A 14,104-nucleotide genomic window follows, 5' to 3' on the forward strand; every position below is an offset into this window, starting at 1 on the left:
CGACTCTTGTACATACCCTCCTGGTTGGGGGCTCTCCTGCAACACATACCCTTCAAAAGCGACCTGCGCCTTCTTTCCTATTGGTTACTATTTTTTTTTTAGTGTACATCTTCCTTTCATGCCTCGATATATGTTTCTTTCGAAGTGGGCGAGTATGATTGATTTCAGGGACGAGGCAATTGATTCTTATGGATACCATGATTTGTATTAGGTTAATTTTTCCTTGTTGCGCTCAGATCGTATTAGAATTATTATCTTTATCTTCCGGTGGTGGATGTGTCAATATACATGACTAGTGCTTTACCTGTCAGATTGCCATATGCTAGTACGTACTAGTCGGGACTCCTTTGTACGAGCAGCTTTGCGTGGCAATAACAAGAACCCGAGTAGACCTCGTCATTAGGCTTGGAAGGGGCCCCGTTCTAGAAGGAAGAGAACTCGAGCCGAAAATGCAAGATCCGTGGAACCGGCGCCTTCTCTCAGAATAGCCGTTTGTTTTGTTTTGGTTTTTTGCTGTCGCATCCTTCAAGCTTTAGACCAAGAAAAACCCCCAATGTGAGAGATCCTCCCTTGCTCATTCGTCCGATTCGCCCGCAGTGGGTAAAACGTACAGCGGTGGAGCCCAAAACACACGCCTGGGCTCCTCTCCGTCACCATGTCGACCGAAGCCCCAGCTGCGACTCCGATCATTCACCCCTCGGTGCGCACACCTTCAGCCTCCAGCACATTCCTGACTCCCATCGACTCTCCCATAGATGCCGGTTTGGGCGGCTCAGACTACTTCATGGCCGAGGACACACGGGGGGGTGACCCCCCCCGAGTATCGACAACTCCGAATCAACACAGAACCCACCTACCCACACAGGAGATCCCTCAGCTTCAACGACCGAGTCGCGCTCTGCAGAGCACGAAACCACGATCACGACTGCCGTGCGAGATCCAGAAGAGTCAAGCCTGCTCCCTCCACTGACCGATCGCGACGATAGCAGCTTATTCCCCTTGTCTAGTGAAAATGGCGATCACGACCGGGGGAACAACCAGACTCTTATTGAGGAACACGAGATGCGCCAAAAGCTCATGGACATGGAGTCGAGTTTCCTTCCCGAGCCGTCCACCATCGAAGTGGCCGCGACCGGTCCCAGGGCTGGCGCAGATGATACTTACCTGGTCGGCGTAGACGGAGGACACGATATGGACATGACACAGCAAACAGACTCGTCACAATTCTCCTTCATCCCCCCGTCAGAGACCACAACTGGCCCCGAATATACTCGAAGCATCAATTTCGATCAGGATGGGATCCAGATCGATGAGCCCGAGCCCGAGCCGGAGTCGACGAATCATGAAGAGCGACCAGGCAATGAGACTTTGCTCGACTCTCTCGCATCATCTCCTTCCGCCGCGGCGATGTTCCGGAGTGTGCAGCGCAACCAGTCTCGTACCGCAGAAGATGTGGGCGACAACAGTCAATTCTCGCAAGAAGAACGACCATTCAGATCTCAACTATCCTCGGAAGAGTCACAACTCACGCCGTCGAAACTTCGAAGGTCATCCCGCAGCGTTTCTCCAGGCCCAGCGCGGCTTTTCAGTGACCAAAGCTTTGGTACAATCGGGAGCCGACGAAGTGGAAGCCGGCCAAAGTACTTGACCAGCCGCCAATCCGCCAATCGCTTGTCGCATTCTTCGATCAACAGCACAAACACCGATACTACGAACAGCGATGCTACGCTGGGCGCCGACTATGCCTACAGTCAGGTGGTGCAACATCTGACCAGTGGGGTGGTCTCCAGCCAGGCTCACGCTCCCATATGACTCGGACAACCAGTCTTGGAAGCATGGCATCTGGTGTCTCCGGATACAGCGAAGAGAATTCCTTGGACAAGCGAAACCTACCAGGGCCCACCGATGGCGGTCTCCAAACCTTGGAAGAGAGGAGAGTTCACCACGGTCTACGCGACAGCAGGCGACGTTCGACGAAGCGGCTCCTGAAACGCCAAAAGCGAAACCTGCAGACAAAGCCTTCCCGAGCGACACGGCCATCGCTGAGCGCGTGAAGGGAGTCCATGTTCCTAGTGTCTTTGCGCAACGATATCGAGAAGAGCATGGGCCATCGCCTGACAAGCGCGCTGGCACTACGCCTGCGTTTGGGCGTAGTGGCCGTAATTTGACCCTTAAGGAGCAGAGCAGTACCATTGACCGTCTATCTAAGGAGAATTTTGACTTGAAAATGCGGATTCACTTCCTCAATGAGGCGCTCAACAAGCGCTCTGAGGAGGGTATCAAAGAGATGATATCTGAAAATGTTGAACTCAAGTCGGATAAGTTGAAACTACAAAAGGACAATTCGGGGCTAAAACGCAGGATTCGTGAACTGGAGAAGCAGCTCAAAGATCGGGAGTCTGACAAGGAATCCATGCTCAACCACGACCCTGAAGGCTCGGAGGACGGAGACCGAAACTCTGCCCATGAGACAGAGGTCATTTATCTCCGGGAGAGAGTCGAAACCTACGAGCTTGAGGTTGAGCGTCTTAGGTCCGAAAGCATTGCGCGAGAGAGTGAGAAACGACGTCTGGCAGAGATGGTTAAGAATCTTAGTGAAAATAGACAAGAAGGTTCGGAATCGGGGGCAAGGGAAGAAAGAGTAAGTTATACCCGACGAATTCCTGTCACTACAATCTATTTTAATTCTGGCTCCAGGGACTGTGGAAAGACATGCTCGATGCAGAGACCGCTGCTCGTGAGTTGGCTGAGGAAGAGAACCGCAAGCTACGGGACGAAACAATTCGTCTTCGGAGCGAGCTCTACAGCTCAAATGTTGGCTCACACCCCGGTGTGAGGCCCGGGACTCGGGACCACGGCTCAACTGTATCCTATACGTCTGTGTCTGAAAGCCATGGAAACCGTGGCGCTGCGATCAGCACCTCTAACAGCACCCTCCTCGTTGAACACGAGCTGCTCAAGCAGGAGAATGCAGAGTTGAGGAAGGAGGTTAGCGCCCAAACTTCCATGCTCACTTCGCGCAACCGGGAGAAGGAGCGCCTGTACCAAGAGATTGAGGAACTGAAGCTTGGCCAGGGACGCCACGGTGGCCGATCGATCGCTGGGGACAGCATATTCGACCGCTCAGCGTCTCGAGCCCAAGGACGCTCTGGCTCTGAACCCAGCGATGGAGGTGTATCGCGCAGTGATATGGATCGCGACGAATTGGAAGCTCGAAACGGCCAGCTAAGGGATCAAGTATCTACCCTGAAACTTGAGAACCAAGCAGTCCGAAGCCAGTTAGATGATTGCATCCGGGATTATGAAGAGCTTGACGCCGCCTACCAGGCCGATGTAGACCAAGCCGAAGCGGAGATACAGAGCCTGCAACAGGAGCGAGATCAGGCTCTTCAAATGGCCGACGAACGCGATTCGGCCTTCCAAGACCTTCGAGCTGAAGCGCAAGAGGAGCTGGATGTTCTCGGTGACGAACTCGACCAAAAGATTGTGGAGTGCCAGCGCTTGAATGAGGAGCTGAGGAACCAGGATGAAAGTCTCCGAGTGCTTCAGGCAGAAATGCGCTCAGCCAGCGAGGGGATCATTCGCTTAGAAGAAGATGCACAGAATAACCTTGAGCGATACAAAGCTGTTCAGCAGGAGCTGGAGCAGACCAATGGCGAGATGGAATCCTTGGAAAAGAGTCTATTTGAAGCTAATACCAAGGTGCAGCGACTTACTGTGCAAATTGAGTCGAGCCAGAACGAGATCGCGTTCCTTCGGGAGGAGCAAGATGGCGATAAAATTCGCATCGGCGATCTGGAATCGGAGCTGAAGACATACCAGATGAGTCTGCACAGCGAAAAGGACAAGACCAGAGAGCTTGAGCACCGCCTGGCAGATGAACGGCACCAGCGCGAGATGGTTGGCAGCAAGGAGAAGCAAGAGGTCCAACGGATCATGAACGAGCTCAACCGTGAAGCATCTGCAGCCAAGGAAGAAGCCCGACGACTGAAGAAGAGTCTCTCGACTCAAGAAATCGAGACATCGACTTGGCGGGAGCGGCTGATGGATCTAGAGAATAACCTTCGTGAAACTCTTGGAGATCTCAGCGGCAGCCGATCAAGCCTGATTACCAACATTATGAAGCTGCAGAAGGAGCTTGAATCTACGGCACTTGAACTGGAGAGCATCCGGTCACAGTTGGATGAGAAGGAGACCCTTCTGAAGAACCGTGATGCGCTTTTGGAGAGCCATGGCCTTGAGTCTCGCAAATTATCTGAGCTGCTCGAGAAAGAACGACAAGCGCGACGAGCAGATAAACAATCCTTCGATTCCTCCCTCAAGTCCCACCAACAGGCGTCGCGATCCATTACACAAAGCAACTCGCGCATTACCGAGCTGGAGCATGCCCGTAACCAGGACCGCAAGCGATTCACCGCCCTTGAATCACAGTACAGGGAGCAGCTCAACGAACGGAATGCAATGCTCCTTACTGTTTGGAAGAAAGTGTCGAACATCTGCGGTGCAGATTGGGCCCACTCTAACAGCCTGATCAACGGCAATCTCCCAAGTCAGGAAGTGATTAGCAATATTCTGTTCTGGCCAGGCTTCAGCCGCAACCTACTTCTTGCGATCAAGACGGTCGAGGGCGTGATTTCGCAGTTCAAGGGCCGTATTAAGAGTGTGGAGGTCGACCTGAACAAACAGTATCAAAACCTCGAGCACTCTTTCCACCAGCGCGTCCGCCGGCTCGAGCGCGTCGAAGAAACGGTCAAGAACTTGCGCGCTGGACGAAGCCATTCGAGTTCCTCTTCCGAAGTGTCCAAGTTACGCGGGGAAAACCGGCTGTTGAAGGCCGAACTCAACCTTCTTCAGTCCAACACGCGTGGCCACAGCTCTGCATCTTCGGCGGCGGCGGCTGTCATGGCATCCACGGGCTCGCCGCGATCATCCTCCTTCGGCTCTGCGGTTGAGAACCAACAGCAATTGACCCGCCACCACTCGACTTCTGGGGCTAGCGAAAAGTCTCGCCCGGAGCGTGGCCTCACGCGCAGCTCTACCGGTCTTTCGCAGCCCACTTATGCGTCCTCCGGCAGCACGCTGGCGGCTAACAGCAGCAGCGGAGCCATGGTGCATCGCACCCGCAGTAACCAGACCGGTCCGTGGGAAAATATGGATGAAAAGTGGATTCACCGGCTGCGCGAGTTAGAGAAACGCCTGAAGTCCGAGCGAGAAGGCCGCCTTCTGGATCGCGACGGAGCACGAAAGCGGATTGAAGAGCGCGATGCGGAAGTCAGAAAGCTCAATGAACTAATTCAACGCGAGCGCCTCCGGCGTGGGGTGCCTCCCTCTGGGGCCATCGAAGACGGACGCCATCGAGGCCCAGTCTCCGACGGGGCTGTGAGCTCCAGCGAAGGAGAAGGCTTTGTGGTGGACATTGAGGTTTGAACAATGATGACTGATGTCGTTACGTGCGCTGTACTATATATACCCTTGTGTGTGTTTGAGTTGTTTTTGGTTTTGCCTTGACTGCCTTTCTTTTTCCCTTTTTTTTTTTCTAATCTGCGATTACTGTACGCCATATGCATGTGATGATCAGAAACGACGAGGATCATGAAGGCGTTCGAGAAAGGATTCTGTTTGACTTGAATTTGTGTTCTTCTTTTCTTCTCCTTGCTGGATTGCCTATACTTTTCTACTGTACTTTATTTTAAATTCGTAATGTGCTGCGGGCTGCTCTCGGCAATGTACAAGTACAATTTCCCCCATCCTCACCGTAATGATACCTTGAGGGAGAAATCCACAATGCTCGTGCCCTGATGGATCGAGCTGGTAGACAAGATATCGACATCCGGGCAGGCATACGCGGCCGCATTCTCCTCCGTCAACCCCCCACTGACCTCAATCAAGAAAGACCGCTGCTTGGCCGCCCACTCCTGCTTGAGCACCCTCGCCGCCTCCCGCACCCCCTCCGGCGTAAAGTTATCCAACATAACCACGTCCGCTCCCGCCCCAATCGCCGCATTGGCCTCCTCCACACTGCGACACTCCACCTCCACCTTCGTGGCAAACCCGCCGGCCGCCTTGGCCGCCTGCACCGCGCGCGGGATAGCGGCCGCAATGGACTCGATGGACGAAGGATCCTTGACCCCGCCGTCCGCCGCTGCCCGGTTATTCGCGCACGCCCATACATGGTTATCCTTGAGCATGGTCATGTGGCTCAGATCATGGCGGTGGGGGTCCGCGCCGCCGACAAGGATCCCGTATTTCTCGACGACGCGGAACCCCGGCGTGGTCTTGCGGGTGCCGGCCAGGGTGCCCTGCCACCCCTGGGCGCGCAAGGCGGCGACGAGGCGGGCGCTTTTGGAGGCGATGCCGGAACAGCGGGCGAGAATGTTGAGGGCGACGCGCTCGCCGAGGAGGATTTTGCGGATTGGGCCGCGGACTGTGGCGCAGTGGTGGATTGGGGATGGGGAGAGCGGTTGGCCTTCTTTGATGTGCCATTCGATTCTGGGGCGCGTCAGAATGAGAACCGAGAATTGAAGATCGAGGATCGATATGTGTTTTTTTTTTTTTTTTTTTTGTTTTTTTTGAGATTCAAACTTACGTGCAGCCGAGTTGGGTAAAGACCTCGTCGAAGAAGGGAACACCGGCGACAATGCCCTAGAGGGCGTTAGCGGGGATCGATTTTCCTCCCCTGCTTACTCTCCGGGGGTGTTGCAGGTCGCTGGAGTACTGCTTGCTGGACCTACCTCGCTTTTCCCCAGGAGGCGCGCTTCGCCCTCTGATTCGCCCACGACAAAGCCACCATAGTCAAGGCTGGGGCAGTCTTCTTCCAGCCATGAAGCGATCAGGCGCTTGTAATTGCCAGGCAGCAAATGCCGCAAATCCCCGTGGGCTGCAGCCATAATTGAAACTGATGGAGATGGCAGATGGGAATGTTGGAGGTGGGGGGGGGAGATAGATCTACATTGCGAAATTTCCCCGCGCGGGGATCGGCGAGTATCGGAGGGTCACGTGTGGTTCCTCAGGGACAGATTCCCGTGACGAGTTCGATGCATTCAGTTCACGGTGCTCAACATGCAAATGAGGGTACGGAGTACTGCTCCGAGTACTGCTCCGAGTACTGCTCCGAGTCCTGCCAGTCGTGGTCATCCGGGGATAATAGGGTAATTGATCATAGGTATACTAAGGAGTCCTAGAAAACCCCCCTCCGGTTCAATCATATAATACATCTCCAGAGTTCAATGCATCCGCGTTGCCACAGACGGGGGATTTGAAAGTATTTCGCACGAGGGCCTACTGGATCGAGCACGTCCTACACGTCGAAGACGGCAGATGGTCCATACTTAATTCCATGTCATACCTCCGAGCCCAAGGGCCCTGGTATATTTCAAAATATTAGCTCAATACGACTAGTGCGCATTGGGAAAGGGAACTGGTAATTTTCCTCCGACGCCAAAAACCACGCAAGGCAAAGAAAAAGGAGGTTAGGGCTGTGAACGGCCGTAAAGCCGCGATCGACTCGGGGTTTGTCGATATTAACGCCACGGCACAACAAGGTTTGGAGCAGCTAGCACGAGCCTAGTCCGTGCTAGCCGTGAAGATCGGTCCTGTCAGGAGAAACCAGAAAGCACGAAATCGGGAGAATGAGGCATTTTTACCAGGAAAATCGGCACCGGAGTATCGGAACGCGGCATGGAAAATCGACTTTCGAGAATTTCGAGAATTTCGCGTTTCTGCATTAATGTGACCCACATAGTTTATCCCTGCAGTCGGTCACGAATGGGGGACCATTCGAAGCACTTTCTCGAAGAGCGGTGGGTTCCAGTACTTCCAGTACAATGAACCTACTTTAGGTACTCCGTACGGGATCGGCCCATACTGGGGGAGCTTTTTTTTTTTTTGCTTTTTTTTTTTGCTTTTTTTTTTCTCCTTACCGAGGTATCGCTACCGAGGTATCTCCCAGATCGAGTCAGGCTACCGATCAGGCGACGAGGCGACAAGGCTACCAACTCCTTGTCCAGGTCTGTCTCTACCCGGTTTTTTTAGGCCAGATTGCCTATTCCAGATGCTTTGGATTGGAGGATCCTCGGCTCGGTTCTCACGGCATAAAGGTAAACGATATCGGGGTCGGGATGGGGCCATCTATGCAGTGAGCGAGGCCGAGGGCCCGCCTAGACCAATCCACTAGCAGTCTGAGAAGTGGAAACCAATAACAAGGTCAATGTGTGCAAGATCTTGAGGCTGGAAGGGGAGGTGATAAGAGAAGAAGAGATCCACCAGGTGACGCCGGCGGCGCCCTAACCTGTTAAGCTACCCAAAGATCAAGGAAAGACAAACTGTAATGCCACTTTTAAGGTTTGATAATTTCTTGTTTTGAAGAACTACAAGCAGCGTTGAATTGCATTGCATTGGAATTGAATTGAAACCGGTAATGTAAATCGGAGAATTTTACTGGGAAAGGACGACGGCAGAAACTCGGCCCGATCTCGGAGATGCAAACCTCCCCCACCCATGGCCCAACCCAATCACTCTTTCCACGCCTTGTAGACGTTCGTGCAGCCGAAGACCTGGCCCTTCTTCAGCAGCACCATGTCGCGCCATTTGGGCTCGTTGATCGCGTTGACGAAGCGGCTCGGCTCCACGCAGAACCCGGCGCCCTCGGTGTGGGGTGGAGCACCGTCCAACGAAGGGACGTTGATGTACTTGCCCGTGTAGAACTGGAAGGCGGGCTCGGTGCTGTGGACTTCCAGGTGTAGGCCAGAAGAGGCACTGCTAAACCTGCCCAGCAGGCGGAGGGGCTGACTGCGCGTGTCGAGGGGGATCTTCAGTGGGTCGGGTTGGACCACGAACACGTCGTCAAAGTGCGGACCGGTCGCATTCAGCTCGAAGGGTTTGGTGACTTCCCGGGGGAAGGTCGCGATGTTGCCCTCTGGAATTCCGGTAGAACTAAGGGGGAGGTAGTCGCTGGTGGCAAGCTGCGCCGTGGTGCCGGTGATGGTGGGGCCATCGCCGATGTTGAAATAGCTATTCAGATAAGCAAGGTGAGTTTTATATCTGGAACAGATGATACTCGATATGAATAGATCGTTGCAAAGTGGAGAGGAGGGGGGGTGGGGGGTTCATCACAGGAGGAGAGATGGAAGGCCATACCTGTGGTTGGTGATGTTGACCACGGTTTCTTCGCACTCGTCACCAATAAGTTCTACTTCATAGTCCGCGGTCAAGACGGTCTTCTCGTCTTCTTTGCTCGCAGCATACCACACACGGATCTCTACAGTCCCGGGGTATCCCTCCTCCGCATCTACTGAGCGATATTTGAAAAGCAGAGCATCCCGACCATTATGGGTGACCGTCTGGGGGCCTTCAAAGATCCGCTTTCCCCATCCTTTAGGACCCCCATGGAGGGCGTTTGGACCATCATTCTGGACGAGCTGATACTCGCGGCCGTTCAGGTTCGCAATGCGACCATCCTTGATACGATTGGCGACACGGCCGATGGTAGCGCCATAGTGTGGGGTGTTGTGCTCGACGTAGTGTTTTTGCGTGGGGAAGCCCAGGACGATGTTCTTGCCGCCGACGCGGAACTCCTGAATGATGGCGCCGAGAGGCAAGAAGGTGAACTCGGCTTGCTCAGGGACAGACATTATGCGATAGCGTAGAGAAAGAAGAGGAAGGGGTGGAAGGAGGGAGGGGGCCCATGACGTTTGACCCCGCAAAAATGAACGGAATCACCCACCGGAGAAGTCCCTGAATAAGAATTGCAGTCGGGCCTGTTGGGTCTCCAAGCCCAACGTAGATTGTAGCTGGAAACACCTTCATTGGGAGCCGTGATGGTTGTGATGACTGTTGGTGGTTTTCCCCAGGTCTTCTTTTTTTTTCCTTTTTTTTCTCACCGACGATCAAAAGTTACGGAGAGTCTTATGCGTTATTAAAGGGCTGTTTGGAAGCTCAACCGTTTCCTGCATAAATTAGAGTTGCGCACCTCGTGACTTGATCCGTCCGTACGCGCACAATTTATTTCGTCTGGAAAGGGTGCCGTTATGCTACTTTCTCTATCCTCAAACTTTATGCCCGACATGAGCTGCCCCAGGCTTGGAATTCCTGGGCAAGCCCCGGGGCAGGAATTCGAAAAATCAACCGTCAGCGCCTCTGCCCAAGCATGGAAAAGGGGGCTGAATCCGCGGGCTGAATCCGCGGGCTCTATGCCAGCTAGAGAACTTCTAGAACAGATCCGCAGGAATTCAGGCACCATCAGTCAGCGGAACGGGCCAAGAAACCCCCTTTTGACTGCATGCGTAGCTCTTTTCTGCGCTCTGCGGGTGCAGGGAGGGACATCCGTCTCGGATGGGCGGAGTTCCGAGCCCGGATGCCTGTTACTTTGATACCCCGGACTTGGGCCTCTCCATGTCCGACTCCTATTCATTGGGGGGCCTGTGTGGGATACGAAGGTCTCGTACTCGTACGGTTTGGGACCAACACGTACGAGGATGGAGTAATGGGGCCAGCCTAGCGCCCGATCGATGAACCGGTTTGCTCAGGGGCCCCGGGATTTGGATTCCCGCTCGGGGCAATTGCAATCTGGGCTTAGGGGGGGAAAGGAATTATGATTCACTAAACGCAACTGAGGGGCCTCATCAAAGTTGCTGTTGGGGGTCGTTAACAGGAATTATGCCCAGGCGCATTGCTCACGTAAGAATGAAAAGATGAAGCTGTCACTGTGGGATGCAAACTGGACCCACAAGGTCCTCCAGGTTCCGCTGACTCAAGCCTCAAAGAGTCAAGCGGATTCTTGATCCAACAAAGGACGCATTGGGAAGTCGACGATTCAGGGAAAGAGCGATGGGCCCATGTCGTTTGCAAAGCCTAGCCGAGACCTCAGCCCCTTTTCCCCAAAGGCAAGCCACTAATGAACGACCTAACAGCTTTGCAGCTTGACAGCTTGATAGAACGTAATGGAGATCAAAGAAGCTCGGGGACGTGACGTGTGTGCCGCGGATTCAAGTCATTAGTCATGGTGGCGTCCCTTTCCGAGGTCGATCGGATTACATTCCCGGCGTTGCAGACCCGATTTTCTGGCTTCAAAGAACAAGAAAATGGAACCGAAACTGAACCAAAACTGAACCAAAACTGAACCAAAAATGAGATCATCTACATGTAGCATGAATCAGGGAATCTTTGCAGTAGAAAAGTGGATTGTAACATTAGTCAATCGAAATGAGTATAACGCCGAGATCCCTCTGTACCCAGACTCCAGAACCACAGGCCCCCCCCCTCCCCAAATCCAAGCACTGTACAAGGTGATTACGATCCCAAATTCAAATAGGGGGAGAAATAGCCCCGATCCTCCGCAGAAAAGAAAGTGAGAATAAACATGGTAACACGAAATCCAAAACATGTATAGTAATACATGCGTCACATCATACGGCGTTAAGAAGCTCGCAGGGAGATCAAACAGATATAAATGGAGAAAAAGAAAACAGAAACAGTCTTTAAACCGAAGTGATCTCCGTGGGGTTGGGGTTGAGGAACTGGTTGAAGTCCTCGTACTCATTCGATGAGATGCAACCCATGGGCATTTGCCGGCTAAACATCGGCGATGTGATCTGGTCGTCGAATGCAAGGTTGGCGTAGTCGGCGCTAGGCATCATTTCTATCTCGTCAAAGGGGCCGAATCCCGACGACCACTGGCCCCCTTGGAGAGCCAGGGGGTTGACCACTCCCTGCATGGCGGGCGCGTATTGCGGATTGGCCATCATGGGCTCGGGCTCAAGCTTAATCGGGGCCGGAGGGCTACTATGGTATGCGGGGGGCGTAGGCGGCAGGTTCTGCTGGGAAAAGGCGTCCGAGAAACGAGTGCGTGCGGGCGAATGTGGCTCGGAGCTGCTATCTGATGATTCCTGCCGTTGCATGCCGTGGCGCCAGAGATCTTGTTGCATGGCCTCGGGGTTCTCTTCGAAGCGCTCGCCCTTAGTGTGATCGAGGGCCCCCCAGTCGAGTTAACAGGTCGTGTGTAAGTGGCTGGCCGTTCGGTTCGGCCTTCAGGGCCTCGCCCGGCCAGCCCTCGCCTTCGAGCGATCGTCGATATAATTCTTGGAGGCCGTTGACGAGCCATACTTGTTGTTGCTCGAGCATCTCGACATATCTGGCAACGAGCGACCGTTAGCAACTCGGTTGTCATTCGATGATTCAATGGAACCGAAATAGATCTTCCGACTCGCGTGTCTCCCAGTGAAAGGGGGGGGGGAGGTTTCACGTCGGGTTGGGATCACATACCCTTTAGGGTAGACCTTATCGTGAGCCTTCTTGCGCTCGCCAAATACACAGATCGCATTGTCCGCACGACAGCGTGAACACGGGCTAGAGCCATCGCACTATTTACCAGTTAGTACACCAAGACAGCACAAGCATGCCGATGTCCACAGGGCACCCACCTTGGATTTCTTTAATCGACACCGATCGCATGCCTTGCATACACGCTTGCGCACTCCATCGCCCGAGTGCGAATGCTCGGAGGCAGGCGTTGATTGACGAGCGGCCATTATATGTGATTATAAGAGATTGCGGCCGAAAGCACCGAGTCGATAGGTTGAAAGAAAAGAAGACGTCAAGCGGCAGTGACTCTTCTTTTACGTGGGAGCTATACTTCCAGATCCGGAGGGGTGATCGACGTCAACCAGTCAATGATCTAATGACGAGGTGTAATGGACCGATTAGCTTTGCACGAGGGGTTTCCAAGTTTTCACAACCCAGGTGTCATATACTAGTCATTCGACGAGGGGAGGAAAAAGACTAGGCCTAGCTTCGAGGGAATTCAGGCATTCTTAATACTTTTAATAATCTACGCGGGTCAGGAAAGCATCCGATCGGAATCGAATCATAAAGGGCCGTTCTATGCGGACTCCACTGATCACAAGGACCGCCTTGGGGATTTCTTGGAATATTGGAATATTGGGAATTATCGATTTTCTTGGAATTATTGGTATTTTAGTTTTTCCCTATGTATTTTTAGGGAGCCCTCACCCTGTTCAGATGCCCTGTTGGAGATTGGTGAGTCGAAAATTACCGCGCCGAGTGTAATGCGGCCGTAAGGAATATCAGAGTGGAGCCCCTGGAACTCGGCACTGTGATTCCAGAATGGCTTTTTTTTTTCCCTCTTTTTGCTTTTTGTGCATTGTTAGGGGGGAGAAGTCAAGGTTCGTACGGAGAACGGAGCTTTCATCGGCCCTCGGGGACATCCAACGCGGACGTGGGTTTTGACGTATCCGGTGATGGCACTAAAAGTGGTGATTGGCTCTGGGATGCCAGTCCCGGGTCTAAACCCCTTCGTGGACGGCGTTAACTTGGGTATCTCCTTATAAGCAAACTCCGCTCTGTCAGCTTCGATCTTCAGGCCCAGGGCCCGGGGCTTCGAAGAACAAGGGCACGGCTACGCGCTCCTGTCAGGATGTGGTCTGCGGGTGGTCGTATACTTATGTCGAACACCTGCCCAGGATGGCCTACGCATCACACTGAATCTATGCACAACGGCCGATGCATAACTTGGCATAAGACTGTACAGAGCTCTGAAATTTCAGTTCCAAAAGTTTCCACTAGTCCAAAAAGGGAAAAACGAGGGAAATCACCCAACTCGGCCTAGTGTGTCGGGCTGGATGCAAAGCGACTCCTTGGTAAGCTGGAACATTAGAAATCAACTCTGACTTGCTTGCTCGGATATATGGCTTATGGCTTAGAAACTTTGCTTGATGACCCATGAGTAATCTTCATTTTCGATTTTTATCTTTTTTGCTCTTTTTGTTTTTTTCTTTTAAAAAAAAGAAATCTTTTTTTTAATTTTTTTTTCAATCTTGTTTTCTTTCAAAGCCCGCATGCCGTCCACGGCAGACAAAGTTCAAGAGAAAACGCCCAATTAATAGTGTTGCTGCTACGGAGGAGACGCTACTATAATAGAAAAGGGGAAAGCGAGAAAGCAAGAAAGTATGTTTTCTCAAGGGGAACCTCAAGGTGAATCATCTATAGTCTGCGCCACATAGTCATGACGTGAGAATACGCCAGCTATTACCCCATATATCGTAGCTGCGAATGTGGCAGTTAAGATACCCAAGTAAACGCTCGTCATCAT

At 52.9% G+C, this 14,104-nt stretch overlaps 4 protein-coding genes across 4 annotated transcripts; 1 reads left to right on the forward strand and 3 right to left on the reverse strand.

The window, feature by feature from the left end:
• Positions 1–655: 655 nt before the first annotated feature.
• N7468_009022 (putative anucleate primary sterigmata (ApsB)) lies at positions 656–5,427 on the forward strand (the record flags this gene model as incomplete). Its single annotated transcript, XM_058478318.1, has 4 exons — positions 656–806; positions 866–1,779; positions 1,826–2,641; positions 2,698–5,427. 4 exons carry the CDS (start codon positions 656–658, stop codon positions 5,425–5,427), a joined length of 4,611 nt encoding a protein of 1,536 aa, XP_058326648.1.
• Positions 5,428–5,750: 323 nt separating this feature from the next.
• On the reverse strand, positions 5,751–6,887 carry N7468_009023 (nicotinate-nucleotide diphosphorylase (carboxylating); the record flags this gene model as incomplete). Its single annotated transcript, XM_058478319.1, has 3 exons — positions 5,751–6,489; positions 6,587–6,642; positions 6,732–6,887. The coding sequence occupies 3 exons, from the start codon at positions 6,885–6,887 to the stop codon at positions 5,751–5,753; spliced, it is 951 nt and encodes a 316-aa protein (XP_058326649.1).
• Positions 6,888–8,510: 1,623 nt separating this feature from the next.
• On the reverse strand, positions 8,511–9,629 carry N7468_009024 (Glycoside hydrolase-type carbohydrate-binding subgroup; the record flags this gene model as incomplete). The annotated part of the gene is made up of 2 exons (XM_058478320.1): positions 8,511–9,009; positions 9,136–9,629. 2 exons carry the CDS (start codon positions 9,627–9,629, stop codon positions 8,511–8,513), a joined length of 993 nt encoding a protein of 330 aa, XP_058326650.1.
• A 1,845-nt stretch (positions 9,630–11,474) lies between these two features.
• N7468_009025 (Zn(II)2Cys6 transcription factor domain-containing protein) lies at positions 11,475–12,524 on the reverse strand (the record flags this gene model as incomplete). Its single annotated transcript, XM_058478321.1, has 4 exons — positions 11,475–11,951; positions 12,022–12,127; positions 12,259–12,356; positions 12,417–12,524. 4 exons carry the CDS (start codon positions 12,522–12,524, stop codon positions 11,475–11,477), a joined length of 789 nt encoding a protein of 262 aa, XP_058326651.1.
• Between the last annotated feature and the right edge of the window lie 1,580 nt (positions 12,525–14,104).

Source organism: Penicillium chermesinum, assembly GCF_028974085.1.
Source record: "Penicillium chermesinum strain IBT 19713 chromosome Unknown utg000007l:1.0-2695246.0:1.0-2697696.0, whole genome shotgun sequence".
Lineage (NCBI taxonomy): Eukaryota > Fungi > Ascomycota > Eurotiomycetes > Eurotiales > Aspergillaceae > Penicillium > Penicillium chermesinum.